The 23,156-nt window shown below is 42.9% G+C and overlaps 1 protein-coding gene across 1 annotated transcript; it reads right to left on the bottom strand.

The window, feature by feature from the left end:
- Positions 1–958: 958 nt before the first annotated feature.
- On the bottom strand, positions 959–20,132 carry LOC112250561 (leucine-rich repeat and fibronectin type-III domain-containing protein 5-like). Its single transcript, XM_024420813.2, has 6 exons — positions 19,421–20,132; positions 13,226–14,142; positions 12,736–12,910; positions 9,006–9,342; positions 3,010–3,310; positions 959–2,874 (listed from the first exon to the last, which is right to left on the bottom strand). The coding sequence occupies exons 2-6, from the start codon at positions 14,114–14,116 to the stop codon at positions 2,116–2,118; spliced, it is 2,463 nt and encodes an 820-aa protein (XP_024276581.1). The 5' UTR covers positions 14,117–14,142; positions 19,421–20,132; the 3' UTR covers positions 959–2,115.
- Positions 20,133–23,156: the final 3,024 nt, after the last annotated feature.

Here is a 23,156-nt window from a genome sequence, read left to right as displayed (position 1 = left end):
CAAGCCTACTGTTTAATACTCAACTATGTTTTACCAGAGAGTTTCAGAGCGAAGGTAATGGGGTGTGTCTCTTTCTCAAGGTGCAGCTCTAATTCGGCGATGGAGTCAGTCAGACCACATGAGAACATCTATCCAACATCAAAACCGTGGATTCAGAGCGCATACTGTCTAACAGCAGATATAAATACTGATCATATGGACCCCACTCTCCATGATCTGAAACATTACTGTGATTGCAGATTAGTTTCTGTGACTGCAAGGCCCATGGTGCCATGATTCCTACTGACCGACCATCCGTCTTTAGCGCCATCTCTCTCTCTCTCTCTCTCTCTTCCCCCTCTCTCTCTTCTCTCTCTCTCTCTCTTCCCTCTCTTTCTCTCTCTCTCTCTCTCTCTCTCTCTCTCTCTTCCCCCCTTTCTCTCTCTCTCTCTCGGCAGTGCCTGACTGGTATCCTCCTCACGAGGCTCTCTCTGACTAGGAGTGTAGATGTGCAGGCGGGTAGGGGGAGGGAGAGGGAAAGGGGGAGTCCCAGGTGACTAGCATGGCCTCTTTTCATCATTTGCTTCCCGTTGCCTTTGAACAAACACAGGAGCTGAGAGCAGAGATCTGTCAGAGGTTTTACCGTTCTTTCTACTCTCAGTAAGAAGGAGGGGGGATTGAAAATGTTTTAAGATTATAATGAACCTTAAAAATCATTACAGATGAGATGATTCTCCTGGCTGGCTCGCCAGAGAAACATTGAAGGTAGATTGAAGGTAGTTTGAGATAGATTCTATCTACCAAAATGTGGGCTATGTATCCCTCTGCATGCTATGTTGTCAGACCTCAGAAGGGTTAGTGTCAGACGGTGTCTGGTAAATTGGAGCTGAAACTGAAATGACTTCTGCTGTGTCCTACAGTAGAGACCTGGCAAATGGATGTCACAAGCAATAACTGTACAGGTATTTTCTACATTAGATAGATTTTTCTCATTGGTTTATTTATACTGGTAAACATCAAACAGAAACAACAGCAAAATCAAGAGCCGACTTCTCAGATAGCCTACTGTTTTGTGGCTTTCGTTTTCTCTTTACCAACCAGTCAATTTACAACGGTTCTTGGCCTGACATGACAAATGATGTCTTAATAATAGTAGAAAAACATGAAAATGGACCACCAATCCTTTATCGAGCCCCATCCACCTGTTGACGTATTGGAATCGCGCCAGTCATCCTGTCTGTGTTGGTTTAGACTGTCGTATCAGTTGCGACAGGAATCCTATGAGCGTGAGTCTTTAGGTGTAATTACGCGATAAAAATGTATCGATTCAACCCGGAGGGCAGTATTAGGCTCAATCTCCACCGGACGGGATGCCATGAATGTTGCATTGTGCTGTGTGTCTGGTGCGGCTTGATGAAAAGATCCAGCTCTGTCACTAGACTGAGGAGTGCGGCCCAAATGGCACCCTATTCTCTATATAGTGCACTACTTTCGACCAGAGCCCTGGTCAAAAGGTTGAGCACTATAGAGAATCGGGCGCCATTTGGGACACAGCCTGGATACCTTGTGTTCTACATCTCTGCACATTCACAATTCCTCCAAACGCTGCCGCCAAGTTAATTAAGACATGTCACCAACTGTCTGAAAAACTGACGACAAGAAGTATGTCCATTCATTGTCTACACAGTTATTGTAATCACTTTAAGTAACAGGCAATGTTATAACAAGCTTGATCATCCATCCCTTTTTCACCCTCTCTCTAAATGATGCTAGACCTCCAAGAATACTGCATTCAGTACTATATGAACACTTACGGGTGTGTCGTGTTAGCCTATATGTTACACAACTCAACATTTTTGTGCATGAAGTTGCTTTATACATTTACTTTGTGCCTTTCATCAAAGTTATATCCGAAGTCGCAATACAGATGACTTTGAGAGGATATTTGCTTTTTAGGTAGAAAAACACATGTGAAACATTTTTAAAACCCTGTTTTGCTGCCTTGTCTTCAGATATACAAGAGGAATCTATGGGTCTTGTAGATAAAAGACAAGGCATAAAGTTATTGTATGCTCCACGATGGGCCACAAATCCAATCCAGTAAAACAAAGAGCCTATAAGCCAGTAAAATCCAGATCATAGAGTGCTTTCAAGAAGCCACTCAGATCGGGACAGCTTGTCTCTGCCTCTGCGTATGTTTGCCATTGCACTCTCCAACGTGGGCAATTCTCCACTCATGGACAGACTGCGTTTGGAGCACAAACTCCCGCCAGGTTTTGGCTGCTGCTGTACCAGGCTGACATAGCAGCGCTCTTTGTATGAGTCCACGTTCAGTGAGTGCCGCCGGTTCACCCTCACACCCCCTGTTGGTACCGTCATGTAATGGTGGGAGGAGGCTCCAGGGGGGCGCAGCCGCCTAGCGACCGGCGTCCATTTTGTGGAACGGGCAGGAACAGGTACGGCCAAGGCGGCAGCCATTTTGGCTTCCGATGAGTTATTACGGTTTGTGTTCTCTAACTCCACATCCGTCTGGCCTTCGGCTCGGCGGGCTTCTCCGGGTTTCGAACCTCCGGCGACAGTGAAATCGGCCCGTTTTTGCCTCAGGGTGACCGGGGAGGCAGGGTGCCAGGAGTGGCTGGCTGCGGAAGTAGAGACAGTGCAGTCGGGGATGGAAGGCTTGGTAGATGTGGTGGTGGTTGGGGCTGGGGGTTGCTGCTGCTGCTTGACCGGTTTGCGAGGAGGAAGGGCCACCCTCAGAGACTCCTTGTCCTCCGTCTCTGGTTTCTCTGGCTGGAGGATCTGCTTGGACAGAGATTTGGACATGGCCTTGGGGACACCGCAGCCCTGGAGCTGACCGTCACTGCTCAGAGATGGGATCTCACCCATCTCCAAAGCCTTATGAAAGAGATTGAGAGAGATTTTATTCATCCCCAGGGAGAAATGACCTCAATATTCATCATCACATCTGTACAATACAAATAATCCAGAGACAGTAGCCCCAAAGAAAAGAGTACCACTCAATACTCCTACCTTATCCTCATCGCCTTGGTTACACACTCGGTACCTCACGATGAGGAAGATGATGAAAGCTAAGACGGACGCCACGATGATCCCTCCGATGATGACCACGATGGTCCCTCCCAGGAACTGGGACTGCATGAAGTGGCAGCGGAGGTACTGTGGCTCGGTGGTGAAGCGGACACACCCCACCACCCGCGTGGCAGTCAGGGAGGTCACCAGGTCATCGTAGATGGCCAGCACACACAGGTCGTACTGTGTACCGGCCGCCAGGTTGTTCACCAGGATACTCTTACTGCTCGAAGGGATCATTCTGAAAATACAGAGAGAGAGATGGTTAGCGTGGAATGAAAGAAGTGAGAGCATACTAGACCAACTGTAGACCAATTATACTGTACATTATATTGCAATAACAAAGAGCACAGGGCTATTGCCTGAAAATGGTAAGAGATGAGAGAATACCATAAACAGCATTGTCATGAGTGGACGAGTAACAGGGTTGCAGGGGTTCCAATGGTTAAAAAAAAGAAAGTAGAATTGCTAATGTGCAGTGAAAGGGGTGAAAGAGGAAAAAGAATACTTTATTGTCCAAATGAGTTATTTTTACCCAACCCCCTGAGACACAAAAACCCCCACTGAGAAGTCGGAGGCATTAAAGATGAAAGATTGTATGCACACCCATCTCTCAGAAGAGAAAGTCACAATAGATCTAATGGCTCGGTTGTTGGATCATGGTGCTGTGTGCTTGAAAGACCCGGAGCTGTGGATTTTTTATTCCCAAATGGATCTCTTACGATCAATATACTGTATGTACAGTATTTGTTGACTGTAAGTCACTTTGAATAAAAGTGTGTTCTAAATGGTCACGTCATATTGTATCATGAAGATAAGCTTCAAATATGGAAAGAAAAGAGTTGCCGGATGAAAGGACATTGTGTAGACTCATTTATCAGAAGGGGCCTGAAAGATCTTCAGAAGCTTTTTGTAACATTCTGGTTTCTCTTTCATCTCGGCTTCTCCTTACAGCTCAGTGCTAACATTTCATTTTGATTCCGTTGATTAGGTATACGACAGTGGGGCAAAAAAGTATTTAGTCAGCCACCAATTGTGCAAGTTCTCCCACTTAAAAAGATGAGAGAGGCCTGTAATTTTCATCATAGGTACACTTCAACTATGACAGACAAAATGAGGGGAAAAAAATCCAGAAAATCACATTGTAGGATTTTTTATGAATTTATTTGCAAATTATGGTGGAAAATATTGTTGAAGTGTACCTATGATGAAAATTACAGGCCTCTCTCATCTTTTTAAGTGGGAGAACTTGCACAATTGCTGGCTGACTAAGTACTTTTTTTGCCCCACTGTATATATACAAAAGTATTTGTATCAATTATGGACCCGCCAAGGCAGCAGCTACTCTAGCCTGGGGTCCAGGAAAATTAAGGCAGTTTATACCATTTTAAAAACATTACAACACTTTCACAGATTTCACAACACTCTGTGTGCCCTCAGGCCCATACTCAACCACTTCCACATATCTACAGTACAAAATCCATGTGTACGTGTGTGTATAGTGCGTATGTTATTGTGTGTGTATGCAGGTGTATGTGTTGCTTCACAGTGCCCGCTGTTCCATAAGGTGTATTTTTATCAGTTTTTTAAAATCTAATTTTACTGCTTGCATCAGTTACTTGATGTGGAATAGAGTTCCATGTAGTCATGGCTCTATTTAGTACTGTGCACCTCCCATAGTCTGTTCTGGACGTGGGGACTGCGAAGAGACCTCTTGTGGCATGTCTGTTGGGGTATGCATGGGTGTCTGAGCTGTGTGATAGTAGTTCAAACAGACAGCTTGGTGCATTCAACATGTCAATACCTCTCCTAAATACAAGTAGTGATGAAGTCAATTTCTCCTCCACTTTGAGCCAGGAGAGATTGACATGCATATTATTAATTTTAGCTCTCTGTATATATCCAAAGGCCAGCCGGGCTGTCCTGTTCCGAGCCAATTGCAACTTTCCTAAGTCCCTTTAGTAGATGTATAGTGTTGAGTCTAGAGGTCGACCGATTAATCGGAATGGCCGATTAATTTGGGCCGATTTAAGGTTTTCATAACATTCGGAAATCGGTATTTTTGGCCGCCGATTTTGCCGATATTTTTATTTATTTTTATACCTTTATTTAACTAGGCAAGTCAGTTAAGAACACGTTCTTATTTTCAATGACAGCCTAGGAACGGTGGGTTAACTGCCTTGTTCAGGGGCAGAACGACAGATTTTCACCTTGTCAGCTCGGGGGATCCAATTTTGCAACCTTACAGTTAACTAGTCCAACGCTCTAACCGCCTGCCTCTCATTGCACTCCACGAGGAGCCTGCCTGTTACACGAATGCAGTAGAAGCCAAGGTAAGTTGCTAGCTAGCATTAAACTTATCTTATAAAAAACAATCAATCAATCATAATCACTAGCTATAACTACTCATGGTTGATGATATTACTAGTTTATCTAGTGTGTCCTGCGTTACATATAATCGATGCAACGCTGGGGGATGATTTTAACAAAAGTGCATTTGCGAAAAAAGCACAATCGTTGGATGACTGTACCTAACCATAAACACCAATGCCTTTCTTAAAATCATACACAGAAGTATATATTTTTAAACCTGCATATTTAGCTAAAAGAAATCCAGGTTAGCAGGCAATATTAACCAGGTGAAATTGTGTAATTTCTCTTGCATTCATTGCACGCAGAGTCAGGGTATATGCAACAGTTTGGGCAGCCTGGCTCATTGCGAACTAATTTGCCAGAATTGTACGTAATTATGACATAATATTGAAGGTTGTGCAATGTAACAAGAATATTTAGACTTAGGGATGCCACCCGTTAGATAAAATACAGAACGGTTCCGTATTTCACTGAAATAATAACGTTTTGTTTTCAAAATGATAGTTTCTGGATTCTTAATTAATGACCAAAGGCTCGTATTTCTGTGTGTTATTGTGTTATAATTAAGTCTATGATTTGATAGAGCAGTCTGACTGAGCAATGGTAGACACCAGCAGGCTCGTAAGCATTCATTAAACAGCACTTTCGTGCGTATTGCCAGCAGCTCTTCGCAAGCACAGCGCTGTTTATGACTTCAAGCCTATCAGCCTAATGGCTGGTGTAACCGATGTGAAATGGCTAGCTAGTTAGCTGGGTGTGCGCTAATAGCGTTTCAAACGTCACTCGCTCTGAGACTTGGAGTAGTTATTCCCTTTGCTCTGCAAGGTCTGTGGCTTTTGTGGAGCGATGGGTAATGCTGCTTCGAGTGTGGCTGTTGTCGATGTGTTCCTGATTCGAGCCCAGGTAGGGGCGAGGAGAGGGACGGAAGCTATACTGTTACACTGGCAATACTATAGTGCCTATAAGAACATCCAATCGTCAAAGGTACATGAAATACAAATGGTATAGATAGAAATAGTCCTATAAATACTATATTAACTACGACCTAATACCTCTTACCTTGGAATATTGAAGTCTCATGTTAAAAGGGACTACCAACTTTCATATATTCTCATGTTCTGAGCAAGGAACTCAAATGTTCGCTTTTTTACATGGCACATATTGCACTTTTACTTCTCCAACACTTTGTTTTTGCATTATTTAAACCAAATTGAACATGTTTCATTATTTATTTGAGGCTAAATGGATTTTTATTGATGTATTATATTAAGTTAAAATAAGTGTTCATTCAGTATTTTTGTAATTGTCATTATTCCAAATAAAAAATATAAAAAATCTGCTGATGTATCAGTATTGGCGTTGAAAAATCATAATCGGTCGACCTCTAGTTGAGTCATCCGCATACAGAGACACACTGGCTTGACTCAAAGTCAGTGAGTGACATGTCGTTTGTAAAGATTTTAAAAAGTAAGGGGCCTAGACAGCTGCCCTGGGGAATTTCTGATTCTACCTGGATTATGTTGGAAAGGCTTCCGTTAAAGAACAACCTCTGTGTTCTGTTAGACAGGTAACTCTTTATCGAGAGTATAGCATGGGGTGTAAGCCATAACATCCCTTTTTCCAGCAGCAGACTATGATCGATAATGTCAAAAGCTGCACTCAAGTCAGCCCCCACAATCTTTTTATCATAAATTTCTCTCAGCCAATCATTTGTGTAAGTGCTGTGCTTGTTGAATGTCCTTCCCTATAAGCGTGCTGAAAGTCTGTTGTCAATTTGTTTACTGTAAAATAGCATTGTATCTGGCCAAACACAATTTTTTCCAAAAGTTTACTAAGGGTTGGTAACAGGGTGATTGGCCGGCTATTTGAGCCAGTAAAGGGGGCTTTACTATTCTTAGGTAGCAAAATTACTTTTGCTTCCTTCCAGGCCTGGGGGCACACACTTTATAGTAGGCTTAAATTGAATATATGGCAAATAGGAGAGGCTATATCGTCTGCTATTATCCTCAGTAATTTTCCATCCAAGATGTCAGACCCCGGTGGCTTTTCATTGTTGATAGACAACAATAATTTTTTCACCTCTTTCACACTCTCACTTTACGGAATTCAAAATTACAATGCTTGTCTTTCATAATTTGGTCAGCTATACTTGGATGTGTAGTGTCAGCGTTTGTTGCTGAAATGTCATGCCTAAGATTGCTAATCTTGCCAATGAAAAAAAATCATTAAAGTAGTTGGCAATATTAGTGGTTTTGTGATGAATTAATGATGGAGCTGATTTTGCCTTTTTTCCCTAAGCTCCAAAGCTTTTTACTATCATTCATTATGTCATTTATCTTTGTTTCATAGTGTATGTGGTTACCCCTTCAAATGAGTGGATTCGGTTATTTCAGCCACACCTTTTGCTGACAGGTGTATAAAATCGAGCTCACAGCCATGCAATCTCCATAGACAAACATTGACAGTAGAATGGCCTTACTGAACAGCTCAGTGACTTTCAACGTTGCACCATCATAGGATGCCACCTTTCCAACATGTCTGTCCTATTAGAGCTGCCCTGGTCAACTGTAAGTACTGTTATTGTGAAGTGGAAATGTCTAGGAGCAACATGATTTTGGAATGAGATGTTCGACGAGCAGGTGTCTACATATATTTGCTCATGTAGTGAACATGTTTTGTGTAGGGTCGTTCCACGAAATGAGTGCCTTTTGCGTTCCTTTGATATTTTAGGAAGAAAGGACAAATCTAGAATTTTAAAAGCCCTTTAAATAAAATGCCCTTTTATATAGACTACATGGAAAATTCTATAAATCTGTCACTCATTTTAAGGTCATGAACTGAATTATTTTCAAAAGAAACATTGATCATCCTATAGTCAAAAAAAAACAGGTGAGCTGGTTTTCCTCTTTTAGGCAATTTTCTGGTGTTTTGTGGTGGAAAACGGAGTGAGTTGAGCATGACACATCAACCCTGTTACCCATAGATAGTCAGGCAAAAGACAATTAACAATGTAATATTTTTTGTGAAGCTTGCATTCAATTGCCACTCCCTGTTACACACAACAAGCTTCCATTCCCCCTGTCACAAGGATATTTATGGAGGATTTAAGATAAATTCATCAAAACTGTTACTTTATTTGGTACTTAATAGGCACTTACTATAGTCTTTTTTTTACCTCTTGAGATGGGAAAACATGTTTTTTATTAAGTTGAACATGACAGAATGTAAACATTTTCTCCAAGTTATTCAAAAGGCACCTAATTGCTGGAATGACCCTGTACTGTATACGTACTGCAACACACTATCCCAAGGTGACTTTTTAAGTCACTGAACAAGAATGTCAGTAAATTAATTACTTCATGCGGTTAGAGTAACAGCCTGTCAAACAATGAAACTTTGCACATTTGACATTTGAATACATTTTTCAACAACTTAAACACCCCTCAACACCATCAGGAATACTACAACAGACCATTGTGCCTAGTTCTTGTTTGTTCTGAGAGTCGAAATGAGGCATCAATATCACTCATCAAAAAACAGTCCCTATATAATCCAAGGCTCACCTGTAAACCAGAGAGTCATCGTAGGTTCCGTTGTATTGGATCTGGAACATTCGGATGCCTGGTATACTCCTCTGGAAGTTGAACCTGACCAGGACGGAGGTAGACGTTGCCTCAGTGATCACCACCTTCTTCTCCTGGCTCGTCTTCGTGTTTCCCAGTGGCACCATGCCTCCGCCCTCCCCACCACCCGTCTTCATTACCGTGGCGATATCAGAAGAACCTGGGTTCAGTTCCTTCTTCACAGTACTGTTGGTGATGTGTGGGAGTTTGACGATCACCAGGTCCACAGTTTGTTGAGCCTCCCCGGCCGGGTTGGAGGCGACACAGGTGAAGGAGCCTGATGGAGCGATTGAGAACTTTATTATTATTATTTTTTTACCAAATTTGTATTTTTTGTTAGGGGGGGTTGAAGGTACATTATCCATGTTAAATTATATGTTTATTAAAACATGTACCAGTAGGCTGCTACTCAAAAGAAGAAATAAACCCAGTAAGAAAAACATCATGTTTACATGTTTACATATTTTTACATAAAACTCATCTCGTATATACAGTTGAAGTCGGAAGTTTACATACACTTAGGTTGGAGTCATTAAAACTAGTTTTTCAACCACTCCACAGATGTCTTGTTAACAAACTATAGTTCTGGCAAGTCAGTTAGGACATCTACTTTGTGCATGACACAAGTCATTTTTCCAACAATTGTTTACAGACAGGTTATATCAATTATAACTCACTGTGTCACAATTCCAGTGGGTCAGAAGTTTACATACACTAAGTTGACTGTGCCTTTAAACAGCTTGGAAAATTCCAGAAAATGATGTCATGGCTTAAGAAGCTTCTGATAGGCTAATTGACATCATTTGAGTCAATTGGAGGTGTACCTATGGATGTATTTCAAGGCCTACCTTCAAACTCAGTGCCTCTTTGCTTGACATCATGGGAAAATCAAAAGAAATCAGCCAAGACCTCAACAACAAAAAAATTGTAGATCTCCACAAGTCTGGTTCATCCATGGGAGCAATTTCCAAACGCCTGAAGGTACCACGTTCATCTGTACAAACAATATAGGGCCCAAGTATAAACACCATGGACCCATGCAGCTGTCATACTGCTCAGGAAGGAGACAAGTTCTGTCTCCTACAGATGAACGTACTTTGGTGCGAAAAGTGCAAATCGATCCCAGAACAACAGCAAAGGACCTTGTAAAGATGCTGTAGGAAACGGGTACAAAAGTATCTATATCCACAGTAAAACAAGTCCCATATCGACATAACGTGAAAGGCCGCTCAGCAAGGAAGAAGCCAAGAAAGAAGGAAGAAGCCAAAACCACCATTAAAAAAAGCAACTTTTTGGAGAAATGTCCTCTGGTCTGATGAAACAAAAATAGAACTGTTTGGCCAGTGCTAGCATCATGTTGTGGGGGTGCTTTGCTACAGGAGGGACTGGTGCAATTCACAAAATAGATGGCATCATGAGGAGAACAATTATGTGGATATATCTCAAGACATGAGTCAGGAAGTTAAAGCTTGGTCTCAAATGAGTCTTCCAAATGGACAATGACCCCAAGCATACTTCCAAAGTTGTGGCAAAATGGCTTAAGGACAGCAAAGTCAAGGTATTGGTGTGGCCATCACAAAGCCCTGACCTCAATCCTATAGAACATTTGTGGGCAGAACTGAAAAAGCATGTGAGAGCAAGGAGGCCAACAAACATGACTCAGTTACACCAGCTCTGTCAGGAGGAATGGGCCAAAATTCAGCCAACTTATTGTGGGAAGCTTGTGGAAGGCTACCTGAAACGTTTGACCCAAGTTAAACAATTTAAAGGCAATGCTACCAAATACTAATTTGACTGCATGTAAACTGTATGTAAACTTCTGACCCACTGGGAATGTAATGAAAGAAATAAAAGCTGAAATAAATCATTCTCTCTACTATTATTCTGACATTTCACATTCTTAAAATTAAGTGGTGATCCTAACTGTCCTAAAACAGGGAATTTTTACTTGGATTAAATGTCAGGGATTGTGAAAAACTGAGTTTCAATGTATTTGGCTAAGGTGTATGTAAACTTCCAACTTCAACTGTGTATTCTGTCCTATTCTACTGTATCTTAGTCTATGCAGCTCTGACATTGCTCGTCCAAATATTCATATATTCTTAATTCCATTCCTTTACTTTAGATTGTGTGTATTGTTAGATATTACTTGTTATATATTACTGCACTGTTGGAGCTAGAAAAACACGCATTTCGCTACAGTCGCAATAACATCTGCTAAACACGTGTATGTGACAAATACAATTTGATTTGATTTACAGTGTTTAAGTGATAATAAATTCAGTATAAACAGAAAAATCAAAAAATCAAAGCCTCCAGCCCAAGCTCCCATCCCATTCCCCCAATCCCACCCAGCCAACATGTCTCCATCCAACCCGCCCCACCCCCTACCCCCACTCCCAAATAAACCATGTGAAGGAAAAGCAGCCAACAAGCGCTCAGCATATGTGGGAACTCGAGAGAATGCCAACTTGAGAGAATGCCAAGAGTGTGCAACGCTGTCATCAAATAATAATCTTAAATATAAAATAGATTTGGATGTTTATCCCTTTTTTGGTTACTACATGATTCCATGTGTTATTTCATTGTTTTGATGTATTCAGTATTATTCTACAATGAAAATAGTAAAAATACAGATAAACCCTTGAATGAGTCGGTGTATATACAGTGTATATATATATATAGAGAGAGAGAGAGAGCAAGAGCGAGATGTGTTGGGCTTAAGCCAAGATTATTCTTTACATAGTCAAGGATATTTGTCCAGGGCTCAATTGTTCCTTGACTAGCACCATTTATTCTCGCTGTCGATGATTCTAATGTTATAGCTTCTAATAGTAACTGTATTCACTTATGAATTGGAAGAGAGTGAGGTGATTGCAATCTAAGAGCCAACATCTTTTTTGCAGCAGCAGCAGCAGTAATCGTCTTTGATTGATTGAGAGATTCAAGGAGCCATCATAGTTAAGTACCATAACAGACGCAAAGCATAGAATATTTACATTCATATAATTTCATAATGAATTTTGTGACTTTTCCCCAGAAGCATTTAACTGCAGGGCACTCCCACATCATATGGAGGAATGTTCCTTCCTGATTTAGGGGACACAGTGAACAGTTGGTGTTAAGTACAGTCTGTAAACAAACTTAAAATATATGTGTTTATGGTTCGGGTTACAGGATGCCAAGGTCATATTTTTTTTCCATATTCTGCTCAAGTTAAAAGGTTGTTCAGATTCAAAAAAGTAGTTTATATATTATAGAGATCAGTCCTTTTCGAGAGCCTAGATCAATTATTTATAAATCCCATCATTGGACGGTTCAGTATTTGGGTTTCCCAATGGACTCTATAGGCCAGCATTGCTGTAAATATATAAATAAATGATTTGCCTGGTAATGGGTGAAACATTGGCGGATGGGTGTATGGATAATTGTTTTTCAATGTTGAAACTTCATTAACATTCACAACTCATGAACATTTATTAGCTCTCCTGTTTCCTTTAAAACAAAAGGGAGAACTAAATGTAGCGGGAGAGCAGAGGTCATCGTAGGATCATTTTGATACAGATCAAATGGTCTGAAAAGCTGACCTCAGGGCCTACTGAAAAACCAGAGCATACAAACAGAAACACTCAACATAGTCGACCACAACAGACGTTTCAATGACACCCACCTGAGTCCTTCACAGTGGTGATGAGGATGTCCAGAGTCCCGTCACTGTGCACCACGGCCCGGGAGGAATTGGACATGAGCCGGCCGTCCGGCGCAATCCAGTGGATGATGGGGTCTGGGTCGCCCCTGGCCTTGCAGCGCAGAGCTACACTCTGACCCTCCAGTGCTCGCAGCTCCTGGAGACGGTTAGATGGTGGTAGGGTTAGCGATATTACCGTGATAGGTATTGAATTTTCCTGATTAAAACAGTTATCGTGGTTAGCAGTAGCATGATAATCGATGTTTGACAATTATTGCAATAAATGTGTTTATTCTGGAAAGGGATGACATGATGATCAACATTTCATTCATTATCATATTAAAAAAGTGTGTTCTGTGATATACAGGATAGTTACTTTTTTGTCAGTGTCAAATAGCATGATAAAAACAGTTATAATGTTTCTGTTATCAGTGGATTATTACAAATGATCTTATTATCATCTCAGCCTTACCTGGGAGTGTCTGGTGATGAGAGGCGGCTCACAGAGGAACTCTTCTTCAGACACGGTCCAGAAGTACCGTCCAGCCAGGTGCTGCGGAGCCGCACATGTCTCCAGATCATCCTCCCGCCTCAACCTCCTCAGCCACAGCAGCTCACAGTTACACCTCAGTGGGTTCCCCCCAAAACTCAACGCAAATGACGACGGACCCATGCTTCCTGACGTGGCCAGAACCCCAGCCCGCTGGAACACAGGGTCTGGCGGAAGCTTCTGGAGCTTGTTGGAGGTGACGTCAAGCCGTTTGAGCTTCTGCAGGCCGGAGAAGGTTCCTATAGGGATGTAGCTAAGCATGTTGTGGTCCAAGCCCAGGGTGTGGAGGCTGGTCATTCTCTGGATGGCCACCCAGGGGGTGCTTTCCAAGTTGTTGTAGGACAGATCTAACTCCTCTAGAGCCGTGAGATCATTGAAGGCCCCAATGTGGATATGAATCAGTTGGTTGTTGTTAAGAATGAGATGGTGAAGTTTGGACATCCCACTGAAGGTGTCGTTGGTGAGCCTCGTCAGACGGTTGCTGTCCAAGTGCAAGGCCCTGAGGTTCTCCAGATCTTTAAAGGCGTGAGGCGAGATGGAACCGATGGTGTTCCGAGACAACGTCAGGTCCTGAAGCTTGGTCATGTTGGCAAAGTCCCGCTGTTTGATGCTCGTGACGAAGTTGTCGCCCAGACGCATCTCGACGGTGTGCCGGTCGATGTTTGGCGGGACGAAGAGGAGGCCCTTCTTGTCGCAGAGGGTTGCCAGGTTGGGGTTGAGCATCTGGCAGACACAGCGTTTTGGGCACAGCTGGACCTTGTGGGCCTTTACAGCCATGCCAAGGACCATCAGGTAAACTAGCAGGGTCTCCATCAGGCTTTCCAGTCAGGCAAACACACCTGGCCAGATAAGAGAGAGAAAGAATTGTAATATCCTACGTGGAGTTGGATAGAGATAACCCCAAGACACTGATCTAAGGTAATTTCCTCCTAAATAGGAGACAACATAGAAAGGATATTAATTACATGCAGTTGGATGAAGTTTCACCAGACTGATCTAAGGTCTGTTTTTTTTTTTCTCCTGATAGGATGGCTGCGTACGCTGGAGTAGAGACTGGAGAGAAAAGATTGCATTTGTTCATTTGGGTACAGCTACTCTTCCTGGATCCTGGGGTCCACTCAAATCACAAAACAAAGCAATCATATACACCCACACAAAAACAACGAAGTAGAGACGAGAGAGACAGAATTGTATTTGGATTTCCATTAGCTGTTACTTTATCCAGAGCTACTCTTCCTGGGGTTCAGACAAAACAGAACAAAACAATCATACACCCAGACAAAAACAATGCCAGAGACAGCAAAGTATTCTACTCTGAATCCTTAGTTAGACCTTAGAAAAAGAGCTCCGCGGGTAGTCTAGTGAGTAGCGGGGGATACTGCAGCTGGAGTGCAGAGAGAGTTCGCCTAACTACACCTGCTCATAATGAGTTATATAACTCATTCTTATTGGCTACATGTACAGTAAACATGAATCTACCATGCGTGTCTCATGGTTCTTGATTACGGGAGGAAGGTGCAATGTCCAACGCCTAAAGATCTCACAACAACAGCACAACTCAAAAGCCTAACCTTTAGAGACAGAATGTTTTTCCTGCTTTGTCATCATTGGTTTTTCTTTGGTCCTCGGGTGGCAGGTAGCCTAGTGGCTAGAGCATTGGGCCGCAAGGTTGCTGGATTGAATCCCTGAGCGGACACGGTAAAAATCTGTTGTTCTGCAACCTGAACATGGCAGTTAACCTACTGTTCCCTGGTAAGCTGTCATTGTAAATAAGAATTGATTCTGAACTGACTTGCCTGGTTGAATACATTTTTTTTTTTTAAATAGCTGAGGTTATATCTCTGCGTCTTGAATAATGTGTCAGTATAAATGCGTTTTTTAGCCGACTAAAAGCCTGGAAGCTCTCTGTACACCTTCAAAAGCTTTTTCCACCTGCAAGCTTTTGATATAGAATCTGTAAAACAATAACCTTAACTGTCAAAATAGTTTGAGGAATTTGAAGAATGTCTCGAAATTCTCCGAATGTGTCAGGGAAGGAAGGATTCTGCAGATGGAACATGAGTGACAAACTGCCATGGGAGAACGTTCTGTTGGAACGCTAACGGAGACTGAGGCCTGGTGGGAACATAGTGACAACACCTGTCATCCGACAGCTGTAAAACACATCCCGGCCTGACGACTAAAGGGAAAGGTTGCCGCCTAGGAGTGTGAGGGCCGACAATAAAAACGGGAACACAGTGATATCATTTATAGAGAGAGCAGAGCACACACTGTCTCCCTGGTCTGACATTTCAATGAACGCCATGCGACATAAAAATCCCACTTTTCTTGGAGAACAGGTTTATGCCCTTGTTTTACAGGCCGTTTTTTTACCACGACTGAGTAACATTTATAGTAATGTGTTGACTCTCGGTCCCGTGTTGACTGGCTGGTGCTGGTGAGATGGGAGTAGTAGCCCTAGCAGCGAGGGCCGAAGTAAGTCGATGACAAATGGACTGTGGTGTAATTGTTAAATGGACAAGTTATGACACTCCTTAAGCATGGCGAACGACTGCCAGATCGTGACCCAAACTGAGGAAAGACGGTGTGTGTGTGTGTGTGTGTGTGTGTGTGTGTGTGTGTGTGTGTGTGTGTGTGTGTGTGTGTGTGTGTGTGTGTGTGTGTGTGTGTGTGTGTGTGTGTGTTGAGGGGTTAGGTGTTTGTCTGTTTTTGTGATAGTGATTGCGTGTGTAGGTGGGTTTGCATGTGTGTAGGTGTGTGTGCTTTTCTGTGTGTGAAAGAGAGATCGCGAGTTAGTATGCGTGTGAGTGTGTGTTTATGCGTGCGTGTCAACCAGCCTTCTGCTTTGCTCCGGATGGCACAGCCTCTGGATGTGCAATGAGGCAGAGAGGGCCTGCTCCTTCCCGACTCAAATGGCAATGGAGACGCGATATTGATTCACTCCGTAGAGATGGGGCTTTTTTCGCCGGTGATAACTCAGCCAAACGTGAAGAGAATGGTTGAGACGGTTATCACTGCGAAATTCGTTTTGTGAGGACAAAAGTACAACCCCGTCGCCAAGACATGATGAGCAGCAGGAAATACATGTTGGCGCCTGTCTCCCTAATTTGCATTTAATTACGGTGGGGTTTCTACACAGCAATTTGCATAGCAGGTCACATTCATCCCCTAGATGAACAAATAACTAGATAATCAATCAATGATTTCATCAATGCTTTACTCAACCTTAGAATGTCAAACCTTAGATAATATAGAGAACACTTTCAGACACACACACAAATGCACACACTCACTCACACACACACACTCACTCACACACACACACACACACACACACACACACACATGGGTGGATTATTCCTAATAGAAAGCAGCTTGGTAGACATCAACCTTTACAGTGACACTCAAGCGCAATGGCAGCAGCAGAGGCATACTACTGTTTTAGTGGAGGATATCTATGCTCTCCCTGGGGCAGCGATCATCCAGAAAAGCCTTATACAGCATCCTACACACACACACACACTCTCTCTCTCTCTCTCACACACACACACACATAAACACACTTCTGCAGCAGGCAGGCAGGCAGCTGGGCCAGTTGGGTCATGAGGGATCTGTTTTCAGATGGTCTAACGTATGCTGGGCCTCATATAGAGAAAGCCTCTACTGCATCATCACATTGCTGCTGGGCTGTGGGCCCTGGGCTTGGATCTGGGGGGGGGAGCAAGAGAGCAAGAGAGAGCGAGAGAGAGAAAGAGAGAGAGAAAGAGAACAAATGCTTGTCAAGCCTACAGATGAAACTTCTGCATAGTGGCCCTGTCTCACCTAGGTACTGCAGAGACACAGCTAGATACTGCATTCTCCATCGGAAGGAAAAGGCTTTCAGTATATGTATTGAGGTTGTGGTACGAAACTGATATTTCATATTTTATAAGGAGAAACACATTAGGGGCTTGGTAGCATTACAGATACCCTCGTGCTGATATAAACACTTTCTGATTTGTTGACCTGGAGGGAATTGTTCACCACATGAAATTAGTTAGTGTTTGATTCAAAACATTCCTTAATTAAACTGGAAAATTGCTGTTGAATGGTTTAAGTATGTCCTGAACACACCATCAGCATTATGTGTGTGTGTGTGTGTGTGCGTGCGTGCATGTGTGTGTGTGTGCACATGCGAGAGCGAGTCAGAGAAAGAGTATGTGTGGGTGGGTGTGTGAGACAGAGAGTGTGTGTTTGTTGGAATACCAATTTACATCAGTGTCTGCCAATGCGATGTGCTAGGTCTAGGGTGACATCCTTGATACCATGGCAACACCAAAACCTCACTTTGGGATGGCATGTATTTAAAGGTTCATTCTCAGACAACCGAATACTGCGTTGAGCCGGTACTATTGTCCCGCAGTTTTCATTGGCCTATTGGATTCCAATGCTACTACGGCAGGTCCATAAATAACATCTGGTGTTTTGTTTGCCATTGGGGTCATACTTTGATGAGGTCCGAATTATGGAGGAAAAGGTAAATTACATTTAGCGTGGCGTAATGAATGGGGTGACTGAATCCAACTGATCTTATAGCTCTCTCTCTATTTCTCTCTTTCTCTTTCTCTCTCTCCCTCTTTCTCTTTCTCGCTCACACACACACACACACACACCGTAGGTAACACAGGTACCGTAGGTAACATGGCTGAGGTGACCTAAACCGTGGATGTAATGAGCTGCCAGCTACGTTCTCCAGTCGAGGAGATCCCAAAGAACTGTGGGGTCTGAGGTGGCACGGGTTCAGTTTCAGAATGAAGAGGGACGTCGTAGCAAGCTGAGTGAACAGGCCCCTCTCTATCAATAGAATTGTCTTCAGTGCTTTTAGAGTCTTCTTTTTTTGGTGTGAACCCTCCTTTTCCCTTTTGGCGTGAAGATCCAAAAATGCATCTGTTGTTTTTCACCCTTTAGAGGGAATAGATTGTTTCTCCTGGCAAACACATCCAATCCTATGAGCCGACTAATCAATAGGCCCACTGTTTGCCCCCCTTCTTACTGAATATGCTGTGCATTCAGCAAGGCTACTGTGAGGTAAGCAACGTAAATTAGGTCGATGTGCTCACTCTACTGTAGCCCAAGCCACAGCTCCTTGGATGCGTTGGTGGTGGAAGGAACTATACTACACAGCCCTCTCTTTTTAGACTATGAATCATGTTGGTGAAAGACATAAGCATTGCCTTCAATGGAAAGGCTACGCCAGGATGAATGTTTCGGCGTGATATGGAATGTTGTGATCAGAGAGCGTTGTAGCCTTTCGAGCAGTCAGCAAACAGAAGCATTATAATCAGGCCTACGGGGTGCTTTGGTGTGGCAGTTACAATGGTGCCTCAGGCTACCATGAATAATCAAATAGATGATAACCAACACCAGACATAAAAATATGAAACACGTTGATAAGTTATTAGGGCCACATATTCACATTTCAGAGAACTGTATCAACATACATCCGTGTTGAACTGTACCTTGTCCAATCTTTCATTGGGTTACTCAATCCAGGCTGTTTTATTAAACAAGATAACAAGTGAATGACTCATTTGCATTCCAGTAAGGGCTGTTTATGGCTAATATTTTGTTTGTGGTCATATTTCATTCTTTCTTATCACTCTGCAAGTTATTTTGGTTGGACTGACAAGAACCCATATACTGCCGAGCACAAGCGCAGTCATTTCACATCTTAATTCAATCTGATGTGATCCACCATGCATCTGTAAGTGGACAAGACGATAATTGGTACATTACATGATTTTCAGTTTCAACTAGACAAAAAACCTCAGCATGCAAGCACGGGGGTTCTATAAATACAATTTGTAATCTGACCGCTTTGCTCATCATCTGATGGGATTTTTTTTGACCTTGCGGTGTTATAACCTAGCTTTTCAAAGATCTAGGCGCATGACAGCTGTCTTTAGGAGATTCCTCACCTTTTCAGATACCCCGCCGTGAGGCAATGAGGATGGGAGCCTAATTGCAGTAAAACCCGTACTGCTGCTCCCCATGCAATTTCTTCAAATCCGATTACCCAAAAGAGTTCAACAGCAATGCAATGCATTTAAGGCTATACAAATATTGCTTAAAGTTTACCTTGAAGACGGAGCATCAACCCTGTTCAATCTGGGGTAGTAGGCCTACCGCGTAAATTCTTCCGCAAATGCTGTTATGAGCGCCAAAACATTTTGACAGAATTCTGTGTCATGTAAATGGTGGTTCCTTGAGCCGACTCAGGTCTCCCAAAAATGTGCGCTGGATCCTAATATAGTCTGTGAGAATGGCCTTCGAAACCAGCGATGCCCTTCAAGAAATCCATGACCATAGAAAGCAACATTCCAACGCCTTACTTACTTCCCCCGGTGTATCTACGTGGGAAATGCTCGCTTGGTGTTGGCTATCTAAAAGAAAACTGCAGGAGGATGAGGTCCCGCTATCGCTTTGAGTCTACAGCTTTCCAGCTACACCACACTCGGACGGCATGAACCGTTTAATAGCAGAGAAAACGCCTTTGTAGCGATACGGCGCTGTCTACTGACTGCTGGTGCTGCATTCGGATCGCGTAGAAGTCAGATGTTCGCATCGCTTTTTCTCAGCAGGTCCGCAGGTGACATGCGGGCTCAAAGCAACCTAGTCAGACTGACACCCCGCTAGATCCCCTCTGTCCTCCGGTCCGGGCGTCACACAAGTCGTGGACTATACTATCAACCTTTACCCGCCAGCGAGCCAGCTCAATTTCGCGGGTGACCAGAGGTGCACTGCTGTGCTTGGAATGGTAATCGAGGGCGCCCCCCAGCACTAGGGCCATTTGTGCATTCATCCACAGACAGACAGACAGTTGCAATGCCTCCCAGCACAATCTTGCACCTGTATACTGATTATTTAAATTAGTAGGCTGTATGAACTCAGCTTCACATCTGACAATGCAGTGTCCCTATAGTAGGCTATATGGAAATACTGTATTAATCACCATTCATTTATCATCACAATGATTATGAGCTGAACACATTTATAAGCAATCATTAAGCCAATTAAGCTCAACGATTTGATGCAGTGACATACAAACACAATTTAAGAATTGATCTGGTGCAGGCACCTCTGCAAACAAGCAAGCACACAAATAACCAAAAATGTATAAGCTATTGAACATGTGGTGAAATAATACCCTTAAAATGTGTATGATCTATTGGCAAACTGAAAGATTACCATATGCTAATTTCAAAAGCTTTCAAGAGATGCCCAGGTAGTTGGGTACCAACATGACTACTTCTGCATTCGATGAGGTCACAAGAAAATGGCAGGTTGGCTGTAACCATCTTGGCACTCTCTGCCCTGTCTTTGGCACCCACTCCTCAGGCTAAAGCACAGGGCTAGCCAAAGGCTGCTGCCGCTGTGGTTATGTAACGGAGGTGGTTCAACCATGGGGCGGCAGGGTAGCCTAGTGGTTAGAGCGTTGGACTAGTAAACAAAAGGTTGCAAGTTCAAATCCCTGAGCTGACAAGGCACAAATCTGTTGTTCTGCCCTTGAACTGGCAGTTAACCTATTCCCTAGGCCATCATTGAAATTAAGAATTTGTTCTTAACTGAATTACCTAGTTAAATAAAGATTAAAATCACAACCTTGCTTGAGACCTAAATATTTGTGTTAGCTACCTGAGCTAATGTCTACGTTTTATCCCCGCAGGCTTACACGGTATTGTGATGTGCCGAAGATGACCTGGGATGATACATCGTAGGTCATGTCATCTTCTGATCTTATTCTGCACTTCTTCACATTGACAAAGGCCATGTGTGTTCTCTAAATGCATTCTCTTAACAGGAAATATCATCAGACTTGCTGTTTTTGTCCTCAAAACAAAGCCCTTAGCCCAGCTCCTCATAATTCACAAAGTGTTGGGTTTCATCTACTACAGCATTGCACTGAGGAGTTCTACTGCGAATCAATATATAGCCTCATTCTGCCACTGTATACAGGCAGGGTTCAGATCAATAGAGACAATGTATGCCCAAGGTGTTGGAACGAAGAAATCTATGGTGATTCCAGGAGCCTTTGCCGTTTTCGTGTGTCTAATATATTCTTTAGAATGCAGAAAATGACATCCTGTTGTTGTAGCTTTCATTACCTAGTTAATCAATAAAGGACATTTTGACAAGGCAACTGTGTCCCACTTGTTCATGGACCAATGGAGTATTACTATTCTCCAATCAAACCTTCCTACTCTATTGGACCATGAATAAGTGGTCAATCTGGAGATGGAAGATACGCAAGCCTGGTTAGGCGAAGTGCTGGCTAGCGGAGTAGAATGTATTTTTAGAAAGAAAACGAGAATAAGTGGAAAATAGCCTTGGGCCCTTGGCTAAGGATATGTATCTGTTATGCATACTATGCCAGGAGGTCTGGATCCTATTGGCACATGTGATAGTATAATAACTACAGGGTCATAGTCCTAAACGCTGCACTGAACCTGGTGTTACTCCTCAATCACTATGATATTACAAATGAAATAATCAGAAAAACATTCATACAGTCTCCACAACACCAATTTAATCACAAAGCGCCTTACAAACCCCTGTCGTTGCAATCAACGTCAACATCAACATCTGTAATTGATTGGAACGTTATTGCTTCGTCATACACAACTAAACCACTCCTCCTCCCTCCAAGGGCAAATTGCAACGCATTGACCCGTCTGCGGAGAGGGTCATCGGCTGCCACCTGCCCTCCGTCGAGGACCTGCCCCCCCCCGGGGTAAGGAGGCGTGCAGAAAATATCATTGCCGACCCCGCTCACCCCAGACACCCCCTCTTCCGAACACTCCCCTCTGGTAAACGGTGGAGATCTGCGATGCTGGGGCTCCACATCGGCTCTGAAATCCCCAGAAGCTCACGCACATTGGCAGAGATGGGGGGGGGGGAGCTGAGCCAAACCATAGGCTAGATCTAAGGGTCATATTCAGTAAGGTATGTTGTAGAATCTTCAAATAGAAATGTATTGTATTTTAGAATAGACATGTCCCCCTGCAATGTACAGAGTGAGGAAAAAATGGCAGCTCTATTCATAGTATTTCTATCTGCAATGTTCAGTAGGTTGCACCCTTCTATTTACAGGAATGTTCAGTTGTGCTTGAAATGTAGGGATAATCCTAACTTAATAAAAGGCTATAAATTATGATATGACCATGCACATTAGAAATATAAACCCAGGGTCCAGTTTAGATGCTACCCTCGTTAGTTGGCCTATGAAATATTAATTATTCTCAGTGCTGAATCTGATTGTCTGCATTTGGTTGTGTATGATATATCATGTTGTGCTACCCATCTTGAATAATTAGCCAACCACCGAGATGGGAAGATTGCCCAATGTTTTCTTATTTGGGTTGGAACAATCCTCCATACATTCATGGTGGCGCTTCCAGGACATTTTAGTGCCTTAATGCAGAGATTACTGTAGTCTAGCCTATTTCTACTTTACATTTAGACCTTTTCAATCAACATCACTCTACTGAAATTGCTATAAGTATCCAATGCAGGCTTAGAATCTGAAATATTCTCAGCTTAATTTCCCTTTACCTTCATATCAAAGTCTGTGATTCCTAATCTTGACAGATAGTGGTAATTTACATAAATCAGCTTTTTACCTATGATGAGGTTCTCAGTGAAACAGGCCTGGGGTGGATAAAGACAGAGTCGTTGACTAGTCGCCATCAGCAAAGTGGACTGCTGTGCACTAATGTTAGGCTAGCAAAAAGAAAATGGAAAAGTTATTTGGCATTGTAAAGAAATTAGTAACTTCATAAAACAATGTGATAGCTCACTCACTGTATAATGTGGA

Source organism: Oncorhynchus tshawytscha, linkage group LG05 (genome assembly GCF_018296145.1).
Source record: "Oncorhynchus tshawytscha isolate Ot180627B linkage group LG05, Otsh_v2.0, whole genome shotgun sequence".
NCBI lineage: Eukaryota > Metazoa > Chordata > Actinopteri > Salmoniformes > Salmonidae > Oncorhynchus > Oncorhynchus tshawytscha.
This window is presented reverse-complemented; position numbering and strand designations above follow the sequence as displayed.

Excerpts from the sequence above, each read along its gene's own strand:
- LOC112250561 (XM_024420813.2), bottom strand. The coding sequence starts at position 14,116 with ATGGAGACCCTGCTAGTTTACCTGATGGTCCTTGGCATGGCTGTAAAG. Across the intron at positions 12,911-13,225 it reads TCATCACCAGACACTCCCAG|GAGCTGCGAGCACTGGAGGG; the intron begins GTAAGGCTGAGA and ends AACCGTCTCCAG. Across the intron at positions 3,311-9,005 it reads GATGACTCTCTGGTTTACAG|AATGATCCCTTCGAGCAGTA; the intron begins GTGAGCCTTGGA and ends CTGTATTTTCAG.